General features: G+C 41.2%; 2 protein-coding genes across 2 annotated transcripts; both read right to left on the bottom strand.

Moving 5' to 3' along the window:
- Positions 1–1,310: 1,310 nt before the first annotated feature.
- LOC124277701 (broad substrate specificity ATP-binding cassette transporter ABCG2-like) lies at positions 1,311–20,054 on the bottom strand. Its single transcript, XM_046713430.1, has 5 exons — positions 19,854–20,054; positions 5,022–5,248; positions 3,285–3,344; positions 2,159–2,273; positions 1,311–1,334 (listed from the first exon to the last, which is right to left on the bottom strand). Exons 1-5 carry the CDS (start codon positions 19,872–19,874, stop codon positions 1,311–1,313), a joined length of 447 nt encoding a protein of 148 aa, XP_046569386.1. The 5' UTR covers positions 19,875–20,054.
- Positions 20,055–21,165: 1,111 nt separating this feature from the next.
- On the bottom strand, positions 21,166–25,012 carry LOC124277702. Its single transcript, XM_046713431.1, has 2 exons — positions 24,926–25,012; positions 21,166–21,797 (listed from the first exon to the last, which is right to left on the bottom strand). Exon 2 carries the CDS (start codon positions 21,698–21,700, stop codon positions 21,293–21,295), a length of 408 nt encoding a protein of 135 aa, XP_046569387.1. The 5' UTR covers positions 21,701–21,797; positions 24,926–25,012; the 3' UTR covers positions 21,166–21,292.
- Between the last annotated feature and the right edge of the window lie 618 nt (positions 25,013–25,630).

The raw sequence follows: 25,630 nt of genomic DNA, 5'->3' as shown, positions 1-25,630 counted from the left end.
GGGAGGTATTCCCTGACAGTTATACTGACATGCTTCATAAGTCGTCACGGTAGGTTAGATAGGGAGGTAGTCCCTGACAGTTATACTGACATGCTTCATAAGTCGTCACGGTAGGTTATATAGGGAGGTATTCCCTGACACTTATACTGACATGCTTCATAAGCCGTCACAGTAGGTTAGATAGGGAGGTATTTCCTGACAGTTATACTGACATGCTTCATAAGTCGTCCGCAGGTTAGACAGGAGGTATTCCCTGGCAGTTATACTGACATGCTTCATAAGTCGTCCACGGTAGGTTAGATAGGGAGGTAGTCCCCTGACAGTTATACTGACATGCTTCATAAGTCGGAGTCACGGTAGGTTAGATAGGGAGGTATTCCCTGACCCTTGTACTGACATGCTTCATAAGTCGCCACAATAGTAGGTTAGACAGGGAGGTATTCCTGACCCTTGTACTGACATGCTTCATAAGCCGTCCTAGTAGGTTAGACAGGGAGGTATTCCCTGACCCTTGTACTGACATGCTTCATAAGCCGTCATAGTAGGTTATATAGGGAGGTATTCCTGATCCTTGTACTGACATGCTTCATAAGCCGTCATAGTAGGTTAGACAGGGAGGTATTCCCTGACCCTTGTACTGACATGCTTCATAAGCCGTCATAGTAGGTTAGATAGGGAGGTATTCCCTGACAGTTATACTGACATGCTTCATAAGTCGTCACGGTAGGTTAGATAGGGAGGTATTCCCTGACCGTTGTACTGACATGCTTCATAAGCCATAATAGTGGGTCAGACAGGGAGGTATTCCCTGACCCTTGCACTGACATGCTTCACAAGTCGTCAAAGTAGGTAAGATAGGGAGGTATTCCCTGACCCTTGCACTGACATGCTTCACAAGTCGTCAAAGTAGGTTAGATAGGGAGGTATTCCCTGACCCTTGTACTGACATGCTTCATAAGTCGTCACGGTAGGTTAGATAGGGAGGTATTCCCTGACCCTTGTACTGACATGCTTCATAAGCCATAATAGTGGGTCAGACAGGGAGGTATTCCCTGACCCTTGCACTGACATGCTTCACAAGTCGTCAAAGTAGGTTAGATAGGGAGGTATTCCCTGACCCTTGTACTGACATGCTTCACAAGTAGTCATAGTAGGTTAGATAGGGAGGTATTCCCTGACCCTTGCACTGACATGCTTCATAAGCTGTCACAGTAGGTTAGATAGGGAGGTATTCCCTTACTGGTATGCTTGACTAGCCGTCATAGCAGGTTAGATAGGGAGGTATTCCCTTACCCTTGCACTGACATGCTTCATAAGCCATCATAGAAGCAGAGCTGCAGATAACTTTTTGGGTCATTGAGTTATGTACTCGCTTGTGTTCATCTCAGTTGGGAATCCTAATTTTCCTTTGAGTAACCAAGTAAGTTGTACCCACTTCACTCAAACTCAACTGTGTATTTTGCCAATTTCCATTAGTTGTAAAAATATAATAAAGTTTAATTATTGGTTTACGTGTTTGTTATATATATTTTATCTGTAATATGAGGAGCGATAAGAGCGACTCAAGTTCATGTGTTGAAATAGAACTTCTCAATATACCTCAATTATGTTATCTATCTACCCGGTATGCAAGCTAGGATTTGACATTTTTGTGTGTACAAATGTAATTGTAGTATTCACAAAATTCAAGCATACTTGTATGCAATAGACGATGATAAAATTGGGGTTTTACATAAATATTTATTCGTAATTCACACAGATACACAGCTTATCTGTACCTCTGTGGTAGGCTAGAAAGTGTGGCATTCAATGAACCATGCCCTTTCATGTGTCACAAGCCATCACAGAAAGCATGATAGGAAGGACGATATTCCATGAACCTTGTACCCGCATGTTACACAAGCCATTGTATTTGTTCAGATATATAGAGGTATCTTAGCGATAGCTTGGTGCATATCAGCCCAATCATAGCTGGTCCCCTTTAAAACCTTGGTGTAAGAAATATATGTTTACCTCCAGCATTTCGGGGAAGATAAGAACATTTTTTATTGACATAGTGGTAAGAGCTATTAATAGTTCATACATCAATACCAAGAGCTACAACAAATTGACACATGCCAGTGTTTCCTATCACGTACCCACCCCCCAGAGTACATACCTGTACAACATATCCCACCATGCATTTAAAGTTGTCAGGGGGCGGGGCACCATCCAACAGCAAGTTACCTCTCAGGCCAACCGGGTCTTTCCTGCCGGCCAGCACATCCAGCAGTCTGAAACAAACACATCTACCTGTGGCCCACATGTCATCTACCAAGTTCCCTTATCAATGTGTATATCCGACATTTCTGTCATTACATGCACACACAATCCAAAATTACAGTAATCCACAATAGATTATACAAAATAGGAATTTAGTTACTTCAGCGCAGGCATGCATATAGCTACCAGCAGCCTCCTTCACAGAGTGAGTGAGTGAGTATGGTTTTATGCCGCTTTTAGCAATATTCCAGCAATATCACGGTGGGGGGACACCAGAAATGGGCTTCACACATTGTACCCATGTGGGGAATCGAGCCCCGGGTCTTAGATGTGACAAGTGAACCATTAAGCTGCCCCATCGCCCCCCCCTCTTTCACAGAAGTTTCAGCAGGAGTATTATGTCTATACCTTACAAACCTATGGAGAAAAATGAAACACCTTACATTATATTATTAACTTATACTGGAGAAAATGACTGCTTCCACTCCCTACTGCACACAGAAGTAATGTACATGGTTTTACCTTGACTCACAAACATGGGGGCCCCAGGGACCCTCAATTATTAGTTCTAAAGGTCCTTGCAGGCAATATGAGGGCCCTGTGAAGTAAGTGTAGGGAACTATATGTTTTGATACATTCTTTAGAACCTGAAATAATTCATTGATCATATACTCTGATGGATGAAATATGCACTAACTGCTCTGAAAGAAACAACCTAACACTTAGCAGTATCATAGATGTGTTGTGGGTACAATGAATAATATTGTGCGTCCCTCTGGACTTATTGAATATTTCATCTGCGTACATTCTCAACATTTGTGCATACTGGATCCACAGTTGAATGAATATGTCACAAAGGTGGCCCTTGTGACTTTGCGGAGACATGAATGTTCTGAAATGACACATCAAAGTAATTGGCTAAAATTGTGGTAACATATGGTAAAATTGTGTGATAATCAATATTTACACTAATTAAACACCTGCTGAATATACATTAATCAAGACCTGACATGAGCACTCACGATGACTTCCCACTTCCAGTTGGTCCAAGGATAGCATTCATGCCTGGCTTGAAGATGCCACTGAAAGACAACAGTTGCAGGACATGGTTTAGGAAATCAATTTAACTTGCACGAGAAGCATATTGACATTATAACCAACGTTAACACAAAACAAAGCTGCACCCTGATCCCGTAAATATATCAAAGTTTATACACAGATGCATAACCTAGTCTAATTAGATAAAAATCACAGATCTCTGCCGTTTGATATTTAATACAGAGTGTAGTTACTGTAGTTGCTGTGCTTACTAATGTGGTAATGTTGTCCATGGCAACTGTCATATAACCTATGGTGATTATCATTTCTAATATAGAACAAACTTTATGTATAACAACTTCTTTCATTCGTGAGTGCGACGTTTCGATACAGATTCTTGTACCGTTGTCAAGCAGGAATGGAACATGAAGAAGGGGATGTATATATATACTGAAAGTAACAATGTAACAAAGAAAACAACATTGGCAAGGCTGTAAGCTGATGAAGCCAGTGAGTTAGACAAAGGACAGGCGTGGAAGCCAGTGATGTACAAATAACAATGAGATGTTTATAGTAGAGTTAATGATGCACTCCTCCACCAGGCCGAGTCTACTGTATAAACTCTACTGTGGGATGGACGGGATTCTAAAATATACAATTTTAGTTTATTTCTAATTTATTAATACCACACCAATCATTCACAACATCTAAAAGTACATAAGATCGGCTTCACGTTCTGCTAGCAGAGCAATAGGCGAATTCAGTCAGTAGAGAACACTGCAGCTGCCATCAAACTCCACAATGTTCAGTGTGAAATCATTGAATGATCAAATGAATAATATTTATCACATAAACAATTAAAAATAATGAATTCGCAATTTAACATGACGATTTCCTTTCATCATCAGATCAAGCTCATGATGCCAATCACTGATTTGTCTGGTTCAGACTTGATTTAATTTACAGACCGTAGTCATAAAGCTGGAAAATTGCTGAGTGTGGCACCTGTGAAGGATTAGAATTGATCTTGAACAGTAACCCATGCTTGTCGTAAGAGGCAACTAACTGGATCGGGTGGTCAGGCATAAAAAAAAAAAATGTTGTGGTTCTGATTACCCGACCAACCCTTGAATTCTGGTGCCGACCCTACTAGTTTTTTAAGAGGTATGAATAAAATAAGCTTTCAGCACCAACGGACATCCGTCATTCTGATAGAGAAAGTCGACATGATGGCAGCAAGCTTGATTAAATAAACAATTACACATTGATAAATGTGTTATTATTTCGTACTTTGCTTCTAAAATATGTAAAAAAAAAGAATTCCTCCCTACCTACTCAAATTTAGTAAATTTTAAAGAGGTGTAATATCGGAACCACACATATATTTTTTTTATTTGGCCTCAGGCTCGCTGACTTGGTTGACACATGTCATCGTATCCCCATTGTAGATCGATGCTCATACAGTTCATCACTGGATTCTATGATCCAGACTCGATTATTTACACTGTGTACAGACCACCGTCAACTTGAATAGTGCTGAGTGCGGCGTAAAACTAAACTCAGTCAATCAATGCTGAGTGCAGCGTTAAAAAGGAAAGAAACAAACAAAATCAACGACCACAGATATAGAATTTCTAGAAACGTTTGCGAGCTATAGAAACGAACAAGTCTATGTTTTGTTCGGGAACTAGGGCGACAACTGATATCCAGACCAAACTTACTTTAAATCTTTTAAAATAGTCTTCGTTTGTGTTCTGCCGCAGCATGCTTTCGTCTTCACTGCTACAGAGTAGAAACAGTTATGGATGGAGATGACAGAGGACTGGATGTTCTGGGAACCGCTCAGTCTGAAGCCTGCCTCGGGGTCCAGTGTTGCACTGCCGTTGTCCGTGGTTCCATACCGTACAGACACATTCCCGTCCTCCGGTGACTTGGCAATGAGGACCTCCTTTGGAACAACAGGAGTCACATTTATCCGTGTCGTTGCCGAACCTCTTTTTGTACTATCCATTGCACCGGTCGACTGGTCGTACTGATTTCGCCAAAGGCCCTATCCTGTACTGGCAGGCCACGGGTAAGCCGATTTGGTGTGTAGGGGTGTCAACACATTATATAAAACATCACATAGTACATGTATACTGCAGTCGTAATCAATGATCAGAACGACTGTTGGGACGACGACGCTTACAGGTAATACATACGTACACCACTAACTTAATTAAAATAACGCTAGAGTACGAAGTGACATACAGGTATTAACCCAACCGGAAACACAATCGATTCGTCGAAAAAGACTATTCTTCACACAGACGGGTAAATCTAAATACTGTTGGTTTCGCACGTGGCTTAGGAATCTGCAAATGTCCACCACCCACATTCCTGGCCTGCGTTACATAAATACAGTTGGGTGTGTCATAATTACATTTCGACCAGTTACTAATGTATTTATATAGCAGATATGGGTAGTACGTTAAGTTTACAATTTATCAACTTTCTTCGGGTGGTTGCACGTGCACCTCCGAGGGAATTACGCCACTGATGCGTGATGAACACCTCGTGCGGTACGTCATGAATCTGACGGCAATAATTCCACTCTCTTTCGAGCCTTTCATCATGTTGTTATAATGTTATCCCGCATTCTATTTCACTTGCCCATCCTCCCACCTTGTGATGCCATTTAGGCCTAGTTAATAGTAACATTCCATTTCGAAATTGGGGTAGCCCTCAAGAACCGCTAAACCCTTGGCACCTGTGAAGATCCGGGTAAGAATTGATCTTCATTAACCCATGCTTGTAAGAGGCGACTAACGTTATCGGATGGTCAGGCTCGCTGACTTGGTTGACATGTCATCGTATCCCAATTGTGTAGATCGATGCTCATGCTGTTGATCACTGGATTGTCTGGTCCAGACTCGATTATTTACAGACCGCCGTCATATATAGCTGGAATATTGCTGAGTGCGGCGTAAAACTAAACTCACTCACTCACTCTAAACCCTTGGTCATTATATCCACCTTTGTGCCTTTGTTATTCCTTCAGCATGACCCACCTGTCTCTGGAAGGTGGGCTCTTACTGTAATAACATGCAATAAATGCCTGGTTGAAACAGCACTAGTTCTGATGATTGTGCCACAGTCGTGTAAAATATATGAACTTGTGCACGAGTGAATGAGAGCACGTGTGTGTGTTCGTGCGTGCGTGCGCGCGTGCTTCTCTTATTGTTAACTGATTACAGCATAAAATTTAATTAAACAACAGGGTTCCCGTTTCCCACGTTGAACTTCCATGCCAGTAAACTGGCACTACTTTCGTGTGGTATTATATGGCTTCACGTTTGCAACTGTCAGTTAGGTCTATATTGAAAAAAGTTTTAAACGATTGAACGTATTAATTTTATGCAACGTTATGTATTTCTCTTTGTAAAGCGAATCAATGAGACAGGAGCAGTAATGGGGGAAGGTCAATTTTCTTCTGTGGACGGATCCACTGGGCTGTTGTACCCGTGTTGTACACTGATACCATAAACCCACTATCTGTCCTTACTGTTTGTACAGCGATAAACTCGACAGGTCGGATAATTCTCCAATAACGAGTCCTGCAGTGTTAGCTGGCACGCCTATATTTGTGCCCATATGATATATATTCCTGTTATTGGTTGCCGTTATTAAAGGTGAGGTGAAATTGAGTTTTACGTCGCGCTTGAGAATATTTAGCTCATGTGACGACGTGCATGCGTGTGTATGTGTATGTGCGGCTGCTTGTACTAGCCCAGACTTAAGCTGGTTTTATAGTGCTAGCCCACTGAGATACCATGCCGTAGTGAAGCATGAATACCCCACTCAGACACATTATACTGACTCCGAGCCGACCAGTCCTTGTTGTACCCATTAATGCCGAGCGCCAGGCAGGGACCAACAAGTACCATATTTTAACGCCTTTTGGTATGAAGTGGTCGGGGATCGAACCCGCGATCTTCCGCTCTCCGGGCGGACGCTCTAACCACTACACCACGGAGGCGGTCCCGATTCTAAAGAAACAATGTGCAATTTCAGTTATTATGTAAGTATATTTTTTTACGGCGAGATTTTGTTTCGGGGACTAAATGTGAGTCAGAGTCCACAACTCCTGGTTGGTCACATTGTTAACATTGGAGACCTTCTTGTAGGAGACATGTATAATATATGTCACCTATTTCCATAAGCTCCAGAACGCCAAGCAGTCATGATCATGGTTTATGACTTCTAAAATAGAACTGACCGACTGACTGAGTTTGGTTTTACGCCGCTTTTAGCAATATTCCAGCAACATCACGGCGGGGGACACCAGAAATGGGTTTCACATATTGTACCCATGTGGGGATTCGAACCCGGGTCTTCGGCGTGACGAGCCAACGCTTTAACCACTAGGCTACCCCACCGCCCCTCTAAAGTAGAAGAACTTTGAGGGAAACACTAGCTATTTGGTATTCCATGGACGTCCGTTATAACGAATGGCAGCATAATGGCGTTACGTGCAAGGTGACGGTGCCATGTGCTGTTTATTACGTCGCACAACTCTCATCTGCCTGCCTCAAAATCTACCGTACTTCCTCGATTAAACGCAGGCAGTTTTCATTCAAACACTACCTATTTCCAACTACCCCGATTCGCTTTGATATCGATTCAGTTATCTTCAAATGTCCAAACACTTGAGCTATACGCGCCCAGTAGTCGCAGTACAATACGGTATATGCGATAAGACACTGCACTCAGCATTCCTCGAGACCCGGGGTTTGTCATTTCTAGACTCCCCGTTCACCAGCGGATAACCAAGGGCCGGTGTTTATTGTTTCTGGACACCACGTTCACCAGCGGATAACCAAGGGCCGGTGTTTATCGTTTCTGGACACCCCGTTCATGCCAGCGGATAATAAAAGGCCGGCGTTTATCGTTTCTATAGACACCCCCTTCACCAGCGGATAATCAACGGTCGGCGTTTATCGTTTCTAGACACCCGTTCACCAGCGGACAATCAACGGTCGGCGTTTATCGTTTCTAGACACCTGGGACACAAGCATTTAATCAAGGGTCTGATTTAATGTTTTCAGAAACCCCTCATCCCGACATTTGACATTTTTAGTGTAGTTGTTTAACGCTTTGATATAGGCTTGTGTATCCGCTCTGTTGCCTTGGTAACATTTGCTCTCGTTGGCTTCATACTTTCCCAAGTCCACTAAACAGGTGCCCGTGTAGGCATATTAACGCCTTCCCCCGTACTGTTTGTTAATCTGTCCACTGATACCGCCCCAAAAAGGTATCTTCCCAGTCTCATGACTTTAAATAGGGGCGGTACCCCGGAAACGACCAAAAATATTCTCTTTTGAGCGGGTAAAGGAAAAGGATATGATTTCAACTGGTTATTGTCCTAGCTGCAGAGCGGTGTCTTTTCTTACCGGCGGCGGCTATTGATGTGACCCCTGTTTTCCATCAAGCATGACGTTGAACTATACTGGGGGTTGTACATTGTGTCGCCGTTCGAGCCAAGTTGAGGCCGCACTAGTTGTTTCCAGAAGATATTAATATACATAAGACTAAATATTTAATCTCCATCAGTTGAGGTAGGTCAAATCAGAGACCATATGGTTATTGACCTTATTACTGCAAGTTAGTTATACAAGGCAGTGACTCAGGAATGTCGTTGTATAAAGGGTTGCATAAACCGATTACCTATCAGTACAGACCGCGAAGGAACCAAACCAGATAATTCCATTTAAATTGAAAAGGAGCCCCAGGAGATTCAGAACCTAGAATGTAGACTTGCTTCATCGAGAAATTTAGCATTGTAGAAAGGGCGGAAGGGAAAATAAATGATACCATGCACGATGAAGTGAGTTCGCGGAAATGGAAGACACGACCTGGTGGCAACCCTTTCGTATCACATTTGCTCTACAAGTGTTTTAGCTGATCTTGAGTAAATGGTACACTTTATAAGTGTTACATCACGGGAAAACACATTTTAGCATCTGCACGGAGCGGTGTTATCTTTTTCAGTGGTCGATCGTCATTACGTCCTCGTGTTTGTAAACACAAAGTATGGATGGTACGGAAGGCTGTGTGCTCAACTCACATCATATCCTGGTGAATACATCGGGGCCAGGTCTTCCAGTGAATCCCGCACTGAAGTTAAATCCATGGTGATGATGTGTACGATTAAACTCTTTGCAATATGGCATATGCAGTGCGAGGAAGTCGAAACCGCCAATTCTTCTGGTCCCGAGCTATTCATATGACCACAGCGGTTACTAATGAAACCAACCATCGACAAAACACGCGCTCCAAAAATCAATATATCAGTCAAGAGCTCCCTGTGAGTTTCCCATCGAAGGGAGATAACAGTGATGTTCGACCAAATGGTTTTGTGTTTCCGAATGAAATCTGGATTATTTTAGTTTGACTCCTGTGATGTACACGTGTGTCCCCAGTCCCTGTATCACCACATAACACATTTTTACTTCTTTAGTTTTCTTTGAATTTGCCATGCACAAGAATTGATGTTATGAAATGGAGTTTGTTGGTTCTTACAACAAGCATGGGTTGTTGAAGACCCAGATCTTCATGGGTTACAATTGCTGAAGTTTTGTGAATATATCTTGGAACTACCACTATGATTCTAAAGGAGTGAGTGAGTGAATGAGTTTCCTTTTACGCCACTATTAGCAATATTCAAGCAATATTACGGCGGAAGGAGCAAATCCAACCAGTAAGCCTCTCATAGTGCGCGGCAACGGATCCCTGAAGACATTGTACGTAAGCTTCAGTAGCTATTGCAACCATAAGGGGCAGTCAACTGAAGTACATCGTAAGTGCTTGAGAATGCCTTCTGTTCGTTAACAATGGATAGAATGTTTCACAGGCTATATTGCTATTAAATTATCGAGTAACGACCGATGTACCCAAATATGGTTTAAGTATTTCAGTCACAATGAAGGGAGAATGTCGATATTCTGCACTTGGCGACATCCATGCACTCAGATTTGAAAGTCCTTGTGCCCATGTATCAAGACTACTGTATCGATCCTGTCCATAGAAGAGCTTTTATCTCACATTTGTTTTCAGCCGGAAAGTGTACTTTTGTTACTTTGAACACAGTTGTGTGATGTCGACATAGACTAGTTGGAACATCAACTCCTGCCTTCCCCAAACAACCCCCACGTTCATATGTATTGTCCTGAATGACGTCAGTCTACCATAATAGCTGTCACATCAATCTGAAGTAGACTGGAAGCAACCATGCAGGAATATCTGACATCCAGCAAAGTCCACTTTAGATCATAAGAAACAAAAGTTGGTGTCATGAAAAACATAGCTTGAAACAGAACGTTGTTCAGTAGAAAACATGTCCTGGCGCCAGAACACGACCACGCCCGTCAACCCTATAGTAGCAGAAGCCGACCTGTGTCACCAACGTGACGTAGATGTCAGCCTTTCTGCACCCGTTATCATACCGGGAGGGGCGGTGGGGTAGCCTAATGGTTTAAGCGTTGGCTCGTCACGCCGAAGATACGGATTCGAATCCCCACATGGGTACAACGTGTGAAGCCCATTTCTGGTGTCCCCCGCCATGTTGTTGCTGGAATATTGCTAAAAGCGGCGTAAAACCAAACTCAGTCAGTCAGTCAGTATCATACCGGTGGTTGAGTCCAGATTCCGATACGACATCACCCGAGTCAGATGCTGGCTACACAACATGTACTTCTGTATTCTGAAACGCCAAGCTTTCCACTCTATATGGCTTTTAACTATTCCACACTTCTTCCAAGAAAATAAAGAGCAGTACATGCCGTCAACGCAGATCTCAATGAAGTACAATTACCACAATATTTTGACCCCGAATTCAGGTGACAAGGTAAGGATGCACGGGCGTGTTTGCGTGTTTGTGAGTCAGTGTATATATGTGCCTGTGTTCGTGTTTCATGTAGCTATGGATAAATGAATGATGATCCTCATCATCCGGCCTGTAAAAATGTCCTGTAAGAATTAAAACAATGCCAGTAAGGACAGACTACAGTCGGCACATATGCGTTATTTTGATACATGTTTTTTTCATAGTTCTTTGAGTTATATGTATTAAACGAAGCCACAGAAGTGGGTTTTTTTGGTTTTCGGACAGTATGTTGTAAACTGAAATGCTGCACACTCGAGATGCCGTGATACCGTTGGGGTACGGTGACGTGTCTCACGTCACATAGCTTGGCGACCTGATCCCTCCAACGGCCAACATGGGTAGTGTAGATGGAAGCAGGCGTACACATACATACAACATTATACAGAATATACATGAGCAGATTTATTTTTGAAGTGGGTGGTGGGGTAGCCTAGTGGTTAAAGCGTTGGCTCGTCACGCCGAAGACCCGGGTTCGAATCCCCACATGGGTACAATGTGTGAAGCCCATTTCTGGTGTCCCCCGCCGTGATGTTGCTGGAATATTGCTAAAAGCGGCGTAAAACCAAACTCAGTCAGTCTTTTTGAAGTCTACACTGCACGGATATATGACACGATAAGTTGATTCATCTTTGAGCAACTCGCATGGTCAAAGTCTTCTTACGTTTTCTTCAAGACTGAGCTTATATCTAGAGGCAGGATGGGAATCGCTAACGTGAAGAAGAAAAAGTAAAATGTCTTGTTTGTTGTCTGTTGAAAAACAGATGACTGAAATTACTATAACTCCCCCGCCGTATATTGCTTAACCGGCTACCGAAGAGCAAACATATCACATACACCGATACACGCCTTAAGCCTAGTTTACATGCACTGATTTCTCCCTGGATACAAATTTCATCATGTAAACATGCTTACCCCTTAAAGGGGCCAACTTTGCCGAAGGGGTCATTCTGCCTATCTTTATGCAGAGGTGGAGCAAATTCGAATATCCCTGAAGCAAATACCAATCAAGGGGGCAATTGTTTCATGTAAGCGCATTTTTGACATTTTTAACACCCTTTGGGGCATTTATGCCAGCTTAATGAATCGAAATATGTTCATTTCGTATAAATCTAAGAAAAAGATGTCAGTTTCGTTTTCTTTGTTTCTTCATAAAAAATAGCTTCTATTTTTAAAAAGTAACATAAATAGTAGTAATGTTATATTTTTATTGCATAACCATTTAATTTAGAATAATTGATTGTTGTTATGAACATTGATATCACTCATGTATAAATAACACAATGAAAATCAAGAGGAGTCCAATACGTATTTGGTATTGAAATAAAGTTTTTATGTTCCTGACAATATTTTACAGTTTTCAATTTGAATTCTTGCTGCTTCTCGGCTTGTTGCTTAGTTCCCTGCTGCAGCAAATTGCAGAGTGCGCGCCTCCCGAAGGAGAGTTCGGTTGACATTATTCTGTGCCATTTGCCCCATTTGGAGTTCCACGCCAGGATAATCGTTGTCGACATTGAACCACTCTGGTTGAGATGCGTCATTTGCATTTTTGCAGATATTGTGCAGTGCAACTGCAGCTGCAGCTAGTGTCGGAACAAAGTACACATTCACATCTATTCTTTTCAGAAATCTTCTCCAATGACCTTTGAAACGCCCAAAGGCATTTTCGATCGTCATACGAGCACTGCTGAGCCTATAGTTGAAGTGGGTCTGAGCAGGGTGAGTCCTCCTCAGTTAAAGTAAGGTTTTAACAACCAGAAACACATAGGGTAGGGTAGGTCCACTATTAAAACCAATGGCATGTCAACATCATGGTTTCCATCATCTACAGAATCCATTCTGCTGATGATTGAAGAAGACGACCTTGCAGCGTTTAGTTAAGGATCGCGAGCAGTCTGGCATCATGGATGCGCCTTTCCATCCATTACAGACATCAGTAAACCTGTAGCGGTCATCACATACAGCCGACATCACGATAAGGTACCAACCAGCCTTTGCGATTGACGTAGTCTGCATGGCAATACCTTGGACAAATGATTGGGAATTTCCATTTGTTCTTGAAGCCTGTGACGACCTGCTTGAGGTCATGACCTTCTGGAAATTTCACAAAGTCAGGGAACACCTATAAGCATATACAGTCACAAACCTCATGGATGATCAGATACACTATAGATTTATGAATTCCAAAGAGATTCCCCACGGTACGATGGTCTACAGAAGTGGCCAAGTAATACAGGGTGACAGCTATTCGGTGCTCTGTGGTCAAAGCTTGACGGACACAGGATTGTGTCTCAATGGGTTGAAGTTTCTGACAAATATGGAAGATAACTCTTGGTATTCTAAAGTTCTCTTACCATTGTGCATCATGATATGCTTTAACGGTTGCATTCCACCAGTTTCTACTTCTTGGCTACATCTCAGAAAAAGCGGTGGCAAACTGATAATAGCAGTTTGATAGAATCTGTATCGCTGTCGATGTCGGGATCGAAATTGACGCAAGTACACTTCCATGCCTCAGTATGAACTGTGATTCATGAATGGTTATTATTACTTTTATCATCATATGTCCCCGCTGTCGATGATCACGCAAACGCACTTCACATTTGCCCTTTGCTACCCTGACAAATCAGCTCATGCACAGCCGGAGAAGCCCCCAAAGTGCTATTCGTCTTGCAGATACCCATCATCACAGACACCACATAGTCTATAGCTGATTGGGGTATAATGTACCGTCCTGTTTCAACAGTTTCTGTTTCTTTATTCACCAGTCGGCTGGTGAGCAAGACCGAGACAGAGCAACGCGAAATGTCTTGACAGTAACACAGCTACAAAACAACTCGAAGCCAAACGATTCTTTGAATAAAATATTTGTTGAAGATATAATGCCCGTTACGGGTTTATCATGCGAATCCTTCTCGTGTACTTAAGACGTGACATAAGTTCAGACATAAAGAGATATGGTTGCCCAATACATATTTGACGCCCAGTTAACGTCACCAAACGTTTCTTTACGACGCAACATTCTACCACGAATTATAAACAGTAAGGCGTAAGGTAAATGCACATGCTGTTCCTAATAGTCTGGAAGCTGTTAACGAACCGTACAATTTCATGAATAACAACCTTGTATATATACAGTATTGTATAACAACACCAATGGTTTTTAACCCCAATGTACCCATATCCTAATTCTGTTGGTATGATTATTTCGACCCTCTGGACCCATCCGTCTACTATCAGACTGACTGGACAGAAAGCTAATGACGTCAAGGAACGTCAGCGCTCAGGTTGACCGCGAGTGACAACTCCTGGGAAGGATACAGACCTTCTTTTCCGTTCATATTAAATGGCGTGTTCAACCAGAGCGGCTTTCACCTGGTCCGAGAGAACTATAAAACAATCGACTAAAACCGGCCGGGTATAGAGGCAGACGAAATACGTGCAGCACGACTAGCTTGGTATCAACCTCGACGAAGGTGATGGGGAATTTGAGGTGATGGGGGAAAAGTTCACTGGTCGAACCAAGGTCGATTTCTTTAGTTTGTGACCGATGACCGATCTTTGTTTGGCGCCACAGAACATGTGTTTGACAATAGACACAGTACCTCAACGTCACATTAAGGTGAGTGAGTGAGACGTCATTACACTTGGCGGAGGTTACACCAGATATTGTGCTCGGCTATTGATAGTTTTGATAAGTTCCTTTGCTACGGTTGATATAGAGGACACTAAACGACCTTCCGTGTAATACCGATGGCCTATGTTGAATAAACCACTTGACTAACTTATTAAACGAGTTAATGATTTGGTATGAAATGAGCGAAAGCGAGTTTGATACTAAATCTTGACGAGTTTAATAAAAATGGAGTTTAGTAGCGAGTTTAGTTTTCTATTTATTACCCTCCAACATAAATTGATAGAAACTGCCTACAGTGTGATGACTCTCATATCAATTTTCCGCAAGTCAAGCAAGGTCTAATACCATTGCGACAGAGGCATTAGCATTGTGACGTCAAAACTGTAACCATTATGACGTCATATGTCTAGCAGTATTACACTAGTGTAATATTGCCGTAAAAATATTACACTGCAGTATCTTCCACGGGCGTGAACATATCAACTTTGTCAGTCCACTCTATGAAATATACATGTTATTTGACAACATTAACAAAATATTCTATTTATCATATTTTGATCATTGTTTATAAATGATCGAGACATCGAGTAAGTCTGCATTTTATTACGCAACTCAACTACAGTCTAGCCCTTGAGTTCCAGGCAAAAGTGATATTCTACTCAGTGAAATAACATGTTATTCTACTCAGTGAAAATACCATTTATATTTTCATCAATATTTACAGTATTTTTCACCCTTAAGAATATAATAAAATGACATATTCACACTATGAAGTGATGCGAAACTGTTCTAATAAATATACATGTATATGCATACTAGATAGTAACTGCATGACTTCTTGATACTGAACTCGCCTTAGTTGCATAATTACCGATAAACCACCACATTGAGCATACATCAGTGTTCATACATCTGACCTATAATTAGCCCTGAACCTTTCACCCTCACTTATAGTCGGTATAGGTGCTCAATAACATCCTGTTACTCTTCATGTCATTTTGTGGAAGAAAGAGGAATGGTTGCTCCACAGACACACACACTCAGTAATGTCACACTGCTTGCAGTGTTTTCCAGCCTGTCCCAAAAGAATGGACTCTGTTTTCTCTTAATTTAATTTCAAGGCATTTGATGACATCCATGAATATCTTCTGGCAACAGTCTGATGTCTGACAGAGAGACGCTCTATAGCTGACTCTGTGTTTATTGAAATAACTTCCACAGCTGCAGTATCATCTGCGTAGAAGTGGTCAAGATTAAGGTTTGCTACAACAAAGCCAGCCAAGTGGAAAAGTGTAGAGGGTGAAGAGGATCGGACCAAGCACGGATCCTTGAGGGACTCCGCACTCAAGCCTAGATGCGGTTGACACAGATTCACCAACAACAACGGTTTGAGTCCTGTCCTGTAGATAAGATGCCAGGCAGGATAAAGCTGAATCCAAGTTCTGTAACAAGTCTTTTGAGGAGTCTCTGGTGATCAGTCGTGTCAAAGACACTGCTTAGGCCAAGTAATGTGAGCAGGGCCACTTGTCCTGTGTCAATACCACATCGTAGGTCATCTCGGATCTTCAGCAGGGCCGTCTCTGTGCTGTGGTGTGCTCTGCAGGCTGATAGGAACACCTCATAGAGGTTATGCCAGGAAAGGTGGCCCATGAGACAACTGGAGACTGCACGTTCAATGAGTTTGGATATATATGCTAAGTTTGAAACAGGCCTGTAGTTTTTTGGATCCTCCTAATCAAGGCTTGATTTCTTCAGATGTGGCCTAACTAGAGCTAACTTGAGTACTCTTGGGGCATAACCAGATGAAGTAGAAGAGTTAATAATCAGCACTAATGTTGGTAAATATCAGTGAAACTATCAATATGAGTAAGAGGCGTGCCATCAAACATTTTTGGAGGAATATCAGCTTCATCCATAGCCGCAGAAGACGAAATTTTGTCATGAATGTTCTTGGATCTTTTTGTAGAAATAATCCGAAAATGTCTGTGCTATTACTTCATTGTCATCAGATGTCGGAAGTGTCGATTCAAAGTGTTTACTCAAGATACTGAACAAAAGTTTGGACAGCAACTTTGGACTTGACTCGTTGGCTTCAATCTTAGAATTGAGATGTTGATTTGTCTGATGACCGTTGTTGAGTGATTTTTGGCTGAAATATGCATTTGGAGATGAATCTCCAGGAAAGATTGCTTTCCATCTGCGTTCTGCTTTTCCCTCTTGTCTTTTTCGCTTGTCGAACTTCAGGTGTGAAGTCCCAAGCAGATGTTTTAGTGACCGGTATGACTCTGTCCTTCACTGGTGCATGTTTGTCTATATAGCAGCTCAGATAGAACTCTATTGTATAGCAGAACGAGACTCTCAGCGTCAAATGGTGGCTCAAGTATAAGGTCTGAGTTTAGCAAATTGTCTTCTTTAAAAGTATCCATATCCAGGGAGCGCATGTTCCTACAGCGAGTAATCTTCACATTTGGACTGGGTATTGAGAGGTCCAAGCTCACAAATACATGGAAATGGTCAGAGAGCTGTAGATCCTATACAGGTACACAACTGACACACGCGTCTGAATCACGGGTAACTATCCAGTCCAGAGTGTGTCCACCTCTGTGGCTTGCCTCTCCCGACACGAGTTGTACACAGTTGTGGACTTCAAGAAGATTAATTATTCGTTTAGTGTCATGGTTATCCTTGTTGTCAAAATGGAAATTGAAGTCGCCTACGATGATAATAGCTACTTCGCCAACTTATCCAGTCTGTGCCGAGACGGTGCCGAGCAGTAATTGCTGCCAATGGTGGCCATACAAAGAACTGACTTCGACGCCATCTTGTGGACTCAAAAGAACAGAAACACAACAGTAAAGGCTTTGTCTATAGACGTTTGAATTTTCACCTTTTTACCATTGGGATTACATGAAATAATAGCTCTTAAACTAATGCAAGAAATTCTTCTAAAAATGGCTTTGTGCGTTTCTTTTTAGAAGAGTATATTTCTGGGTTACCATTGTTTTGATGACTCTCATTTTCAGTCAATTTTCCTTGGATAGAGCTCAAGCAAGGTCTAATACCATTTTTTTAACTCCTTTAGGCATTAGCATTGTGCTTTCGTCAAAAAACTGTAACCATTATGACGTCATATGTCTAGCAGTATTACACTAGTGTAATATTGCCGTAAAAATATTACACTGCAGTATCTTCCACGGGCGTGAACATATCAACTTTGTCAGTCCACTCTATGAAATATACATGTTATTTGACAACATTAACAAAATATTCTATTTATCATATTTTGATCATTGTTTATAAATGATCGAGACATCGAGTAAGTCTGCATTTTATTACGCAACTCAACTACAGTCTAGCCCTTGAGTTCCAGGCAAAAGTGATATTCTACTCAGTGAAATAACATGTTATTCTACTCAGTGAAAATACCATTTATATTTTCATCAATATTTACAGTATTTTGCACCCTTAAGAATATAATAAAATGACATATTCACACTATGAAGTGATGCGAAACTGTTCTAATAAATATACATGTATATGCATACTAGATAGTAACTGCATGACTTCTTGATACTGAACTCGCCTTAGTTGCATAATTACCGATAAACCACCACATTGAGCATACATCAGTGTTCATACATCTGACCTATAATTAACCCTGAACCTTTCACCCTCTGGGGAACCAGGCCAGTCACCCTCACTTATAGTCGGTATAGGTGCTCAATAACATCCTGTTACTCTTCATGTCATTTTGCCAGAGTTAAATCAAGTTGGTATTTATAGCCATATTGTTATTTGCTTATATACTTCCAATCAAAAGTTTAGACACACATAAAACACTCATGTCATTTTGCCAGAGTTAAATCAAGTTGGTATTTATAGCCATATTGTTATTTGCTTATATACTTCCAATCAAAAGTTTAGACACACATAAAACACTCATGTCATTTTGCCAGAGTTAAATCAAGTTGGTATTTATAGCCATATTGTTATTTTTGCTTATATACTTCCAATCAAAAGTTTAGACACATAAAAAACACTCACTATATATATATATATATATATATATATATATATATATATATATAAAGCGAGAGAGTGATGAGAATACCGAGCGTACAGTAGTACATATATAAGAAGTTTCTGAAATAATCTGAAGATAAAGTGAAACATGTTGGAGAAGATCAGTGTCGTGTGATTTTTTCAGAAACGTCTTCTTATATATATATATATATATATATATATAGATACATAGATATATATACACACATATAGTTACATTGAAGATTGATTTCTCCACTAACTTGGAGAACTTGGGAGAACCAACTGCAAACCTTATGCAGATGAATTGCACGAAGATCATGCATCAAATTGCTGAATAGCATGTGCAATTATCGTGCATGTGTACAGCTGCGTTTTGGTGTAACGTTTTGTTAAGAATTCGCCAATTTTCACGGATTTTTATCATTTATTGAACTCATGACAATAATCTTTTCAACGTTACGAATTTGTTTTACAATACATCAGTTCATGTGTAAACAACTTACCTTTACACAGTATGGAATATTTAGCAAAAAATAGTTTAGAACAGTTGCCTGAAGTAAGTGCAATTTACACTAGTGAGTCTCAACTTTTGATGGGAAGTATATAAACCATTATAACTCTATAACAGGAGCGGTTATGTAACCCTGACATGTGTATTTAGTAACATTATATGTTTTCAGATTTGCATGTGTTTCTAGGACACGTTGACATTTCATTCACTACGTCAGTTTGTCACTGACAATAAAGGCAATACTTACTTACATGCTCCCCTGGGTGACGGGACGCAGTTATGTAACAGGGGTGTTTGAAAAGGACACCTTTGAAAATTCACCGAGAATTTACAGTCGATCGTGTCTCTGAACGGTAACCTGTCAGCTGAATCGACAAGCTTACCCTCCCGTGAGTGACCACTATAGGTTGGGACGGGCGTTATAAGTTGATTGAACTCACCGTTGATGACGATCGTTTCATGCTGACGGTCCAACAGTCGCGCTGATCAGCTTTCACAAATGGGCGGACAGTACAGAGTTATCATTCCATGACATGATATCAACTGGCAGTAACGAGGACACCTGCACTCTGACCGCGGAGGAAAGTTGCTGTGTGGAGCTCTGTTACTTTCGCAATGCAAATACTGGAGTGTGCACGTGACCCTCCATGGTTGGGCAGTTCAAATGTGGGTCGTAATTGTACCACGTGGTTTGACTGGGGTGTCATGTGTTCAAAGCTTGAAGACGAATACAACAATCAGACATAAAGTAGAAGGTAAATAAGAATAAATATACACCCACTGATAACAAACGATCGACGGATGCAGTTATCAAACATAAAGAAGCAGGTGATTTACATCACAGGGGCGCCCTAGTACTATATAAATAGTACTATATAAATAGTACTTGGGTGAGCAGGTAAAATGACGATCGCTTCTGAGATGCTGCACTATCACGTATATTTGTAGGCTGAATAATGTGTTGTGGACCCACTGTCTGACTTCTGTATTTGAAGAGACAATAGCCTAACAATAACAGCTATAACAGGTATCTTTCAATATTAAAAACGCTGGATTTTGAGTCTGAAACATTTACATGCTATCATTTTTGCTAACAGATATGTGCATTGTATATTTCTGTATTTTTTTTTGAATTATGTGTATTTACAATAACAAAAAAGTGAATGGTGATTTAGTATGTTTTGAAATATATATAATAAATTGTTTGGAAATTGAATTCAAAATTGAAAGTGTAAACTATTTCATGAAATGATCTGCTGTAGTGTACTTTTTCATTCGCAACTCGTGTGAGTGAGTGAGTTAAGTTTTACGCCACACTCACCAATATTCCAGCTATATGGCGGCGGTCTGTAAATAATCGAGTCTGGACCAGACACTCCAGTGATCAACTCTAATATACGTAATGACTTGTGGCATTGTATAAGTGGTGATCAACAGCATATCGATCTACGTAATTGGGATACGATGACATGTGTCAACCAAGTCAGTGAGCCTGAACCACCCGATCCCGTTAGTCGCTTTTTACGACAAGCATGGGTTACTGAAGATCAGTTCTAACCCGGATCTTCACGGGAACGTACCTCCTAGGGGGGGTATTCCCATACTGCCTACAGGTTAAAACAACATGATACGGTCCAGTGATCAGGAAGTGAATACACCGATCTGACCTGTTCTACACCTGCTAAAGTGAACTTGTAGTTAGCTATGGTGTCTTCCCACTCTGCCTACAGAAGTTTAAAAAAATGACAAGGGTTGGTTGGTAGGACATCTTTATTCATTCTGAGAATTCTCAGACTTTACATGGAGACATGGATTTATCATGAAAAAAGGTTTTATAGTCTTTCAGTGGTCTTACAGTCTTTTCACTCACAACTGACAATCACGTTGCAAACTTGATGAGATGTCCAGCAGCATCAAGGTACTGAAGAGGCGTTTTTCTGCCGCTCTGGAGGTGCTCCTTCAGTCTCAGAAGTCTCGCATCGAGCTCTCTGTAAACACGCTTGCGTGACTTGGGGAGGGCACCACAGTCGAGCTGAGCACGTTTAGCTTTGTCTACGGCTTCGATTTTCTTGATGTTGCAGATGAAGAGGTAGATGTTTGGGTGGGCTTTGGCAATAAGGTTTTTCAGCTTCAGGTGCCACCCCTCAAGGTGGTTGTTAGTCCGCGGGCCAATATTTCCATACTGCGTCGAGATCCGTACCGGAAATTGTGCCTCATAGTCCACCCATGTACTCGTGACGTAGTCGTTGAAGTTCCTGACCTTCTCTGTCTCCGGTCCTTCGTCCATGGCAGCGATCCAAGTGTCCTGCACCACGTCCCTATGGAAGTAGTGGAAGGGCAGATCTTCTCAACAATTTAGTCCTTACCATGCTTTTCGACATAATCTGACAAAGACAGACAAAGCCTGTAACAACATAGTTAAAACAAGCCTACCCAACTTGATCAAATAGGATTAAGTTAATCCGGCTTTGGAGGTTACAATATAAGCATGCTAACTGCTTCCCAAAACAAAATAAAACAATATCATTGTACTTGTAGTCTTTATTGGATGAGAAGACTCAAAACACACTATACACAGAAGTAGATGCACATATATATACTAATATAATCCCCCTAATTATCCCCTACTCCAAACGAAGCACCCCTTCTTCATTGATACTCGGGCTGTTCCATTATTCTACAGGGCAAAAAATCTTTTCCCACGCTGCCTACAATGTTTTTGTTGGCAGTTTGGAACTGTAGGCAGTATGGGACCTAACTCTCGTGAGCAACGATTCTTCCGAGGTAACTGTTACACGGAAAGCGGACATAGTAACTTCAATTCCTAATATCTAAACGACATAAACATAAAAAGATATATGTAAATAAATGTACAGTTATGCGTAACGTTATTCATTCATTACGAAAAAATAGCGTTACACAAATGACGAAAATCTAAATACATGTGACGTCAGTCTACATATATGTTACTGAGCACTGATAAAGCTACACCGTGAAATAAAATGCGTGAAAAAAAATAATTTTATGTTAAAGTAACGCAAACTCTACATCAAAACTTAAACTGAAAGAAATAGCCTTTCAACTCCTTCAAGCTCTTTGACTAAACTGCATTTTATTTTGTGCGCTTTGAGAATGCGCATGGATATCTGCGCGGTACAAATATGCAATTATTATTATGAAATACGAAAGTACGATTGTGTGTACGTTTATTTAAGCTACCTGAACCTAGATGAAATTACTACATATGTACAACAATGAAGGATGGTCTACCTTTAGAAGTCAGCACCACACGCTTTAAATACACGTCACAATACTTTATGACATAATTTGTGAAATTCTGTTGCAAAACACACTGGCGAAACAATAGGCCGTGGCGGCCTATCTCTCATATCATATACCAGCCGGTACAGGCCAAAGAGCTATAATAAGCTGGTTCCAGGCGCGTTTTTAGTTTGCGCCACAGCTGGGATGTTTTTTGAATGAATGTTGTTTGCAGTGTGAAAGCTTCGTGTTAATGTTCCGTGAGTAATTAATTATGGATCAAACAAACCAATCCTGATCATCTGATACTTATTTTAATTGATTCTTGAATAATGTGAGTGAGTGAATTTAGTTTTACGCCGCCTTTAGCAATATCTCGGCGGGATACACCAGAAATGGGCTTCACATTGTACCCATGTGTGACTCGAACTCGGGTCTTCGACGTGACGAGCGAACGTTTTAACCACTATGCAACCGCGCCGCCCCTGCTTCTTGAATATAGCTTCTGGTACTTTTGCAGATGTAAAAATGGGAATGCGTAAATGTTATTTCTACATGAATAATCTTAACTTGCCTTCAAGACAGACACAGCCTCCGGCCAAGCAGTTTGATCGCATCTAGCAACTATGAATGTAAATTTGTCATGTTCATGTTTATAAATTCTGAGAAAACATTCATGATTTTTTCTCAAGTAATTCTAATAGTCAAAGGGGCACTTACATCATTGCTGAATGGTGTGTGTGTGAGAGAGAGAGAGAGAGAGAGAGAGAGAGAGAGAGAGAGAGAGAGAGAGAGAGAGAGAGAGAGAGAGAGAGAGAGAGAGAGAGAGAGAGAGAGAGAGAGAGAGAGAGAGAGTATAATGATTATAAGTATAATAACAATTCCTTCTACAACAAAAATCAGATTCATGGTAACATTTACTGATATCAATTTCATTTTGCTCCAAGTCTTGAAATAGCCAATATAGGCACAAATGTTCTTTAGATATTCCTTATTATGTAAATGTTCAAAGCCACATCACATGTCCATTTGGTACAGAGTGAACAACAGTCTCTTGATGAAGCTGAAGACACTGCAGCAGCATGCTGTCTCAAATGACTGTGGCTGACTTAGTTCTTCCAGGTGGCTCACGTCAATCAGAACATATGAATCAGATTCTGTTTTTACAGGCTGAACTGCAAATGGTGATGTGGGATCTCCCAAGTCTATCTCAGGGATGTCCTGCTCCAAGTACATGGAGGAAAGTACTGTAAATGGTTTTGTGGGATCTCCCAAATCTATCTCAGTGTCCTGCTCCAAGTTCGTGGAGGAACCACACAGTGACCAAAGGGCAGGGTTAGGGAGAGGGATCTGGGCGAAGGGTGGGGAATCAACTTCAGCAGTTGGCAGCTTAGAGAAGAAAGAAAGACAGTGTAATAAGGACGGAAGGATGTGTGAAATGCGGCTAATGTAATTATTTTCCTCAAAGTAAATGTCAAAGTTGTCTACTGCTTCTGCCATCAGTAATTTTGATCTAATGACTAGTAATGTGTGTTTTTCCTTTATTTTCTAAGCAATTCTAATGAATGGTTCCACATCTAAAGTAGAGTCAGACAAGTTCATATCTCAACCAACGGTTCCAAATGAAGGGAAAAAGCAATCCAAACACCCTAAACGACTTACTGGGAGAGGGACAGGATGGTCGGAGGGGGAGGCAGCAATGGTAGGACGCTGAGACTTTCTCAGTTCTTCTCGAGCTGCCGAGGGAAATTCAATGTAAAACGTTTATTAAAAAGAACTGATGTCAGATGGTGAAATAGATCTAACTTGAAATAAAATATGAGTCAACTTTATTCTCAACGGCCGCTAGCGGTGTAAGGAATAACTCTGAGCCTAAGTTTACTTAGACTGCCATATTGCCAAGATTGTTGATCTTCCGCCATAGGCAGTCATACATATTACGGAAAGTATGCCGGACATAACACCAAATTGAGCTTTAAAGGCCTAAATAATGTACCTTGGTGGTAAGCACTTGCAACGCTCGTAAACATGGTGCAAAGCGGTCAACCAAGCGTGAATCAAATCGCAAAATGGTAGAAGAGACGTGGATTTTGCAAAGCTAATGCTAAACAACAATGGCGTCGTTTGCAAACAGTCACCATGGAGACGCTCTTGCGAGATCACAACGTTTTTAAAGTGAACTGGCAATTTAAAAGACCTCAAGAATATAAAAGAAGGTCATGAACTTCCAATGTTATGTTTACCAACACACCCGTGAAGATACGGGTCAGAATGGGGCGTACCGCCGTACTACCACTGTGGACCTAATCACCGATACGAGCCACTTAAAGCTGACTTCTGGTTTCCCGCTATAACCTCTAGTACACTCGCGCCACCTAGCGAGAAAATTTGGGCGGTGTCTCCCATTGGGTTCAGCAATACATGCTTGTCATCGTATCCTTAATACCTAGATCGACGCTCATGCTGTTGATCACTGAATTGTCTGGTTCAGACCCGATTATTTACAGACCGCAGCCATATATAGCTGAGTGCGACGTAAACAACAACCAAACCAAACCGAGAGTCGGAGTCCAGATAAAGGTAATCGTATGTGAATAAGCTCCTCTCAGTGATCTATCATCTTTACACGCCTTGCTGCGAAATGATACGGCTGTTTTCAACATTTGTTTCCTGAATACATCGTGCCAGCAGGGCCACGGCGCATTTTAAAGAGAGCACATATATTTCAAATAAATTTTATAATTTGTACTTATTTACTTTTTATAATATTATATCTCGGTTTCAACTTATGGGTGAAAAGTATTTTACAAACTGGCATGTTGATTGGCATTCAGCCGCGGCACTTAAGAGTTTTCGCGTGTATGTTATTGTGTCATGCTAGTGAGGAGTTAACTCAGAAACATTCTGCCAATGCAAGTGTTACGTATTTGTTGTCATTATAACTAAAACAAATAGA

Source organism: Haliotis rubra, unplaced genomic scaffold, assembly GCF_003918875.1.
Source record: "Haliotis rubra isolate DU_JTF1 unplaced genomic scaffold, ASM391887v1 Scf226, whole genome shotgun sequence".
In the NCBI taxonomy this organism is placed as follows: Eukaryota; Metazoa; Mollusca; class Gastropoda; order Lepetellida; family Haliotidae; genus Haliotis; species Haliotis rubra.
The sequence above is the reverse complement of the archived record's forward strand: the minus strand, read 5'-3'. Positions and strand labels throughout refer to the sequence as shown.

Coding starts and splice junctions, on each gene's coding strand:
- LOC124277701 (XM_046713430.1), bottom strand. CDS start 19,874: ATGAAACGATCGTCATCAACG. Junction 5,249..19,853: donor TGAAACGATCGTCATCAACG/GTGAGTTCAATC, acceptor GTTGTTCCAAAG/GAGGTCCTCATTGCCAAGTC. Junction 3,345..5,021: donor ACTATTTTAAAAGATTTAAA/GTAAGTTTGGTC, acceptor GTTGTCTTTCAG/TGGCATCTTCAAGCCAGGCA.
- LOC124277702 (XM_046713431.1), bottom strand. CDS start 21,700: ATGGACGAAGGACCGGAGACAGAGAAGGTCAGGAACTTCAACGACTAC.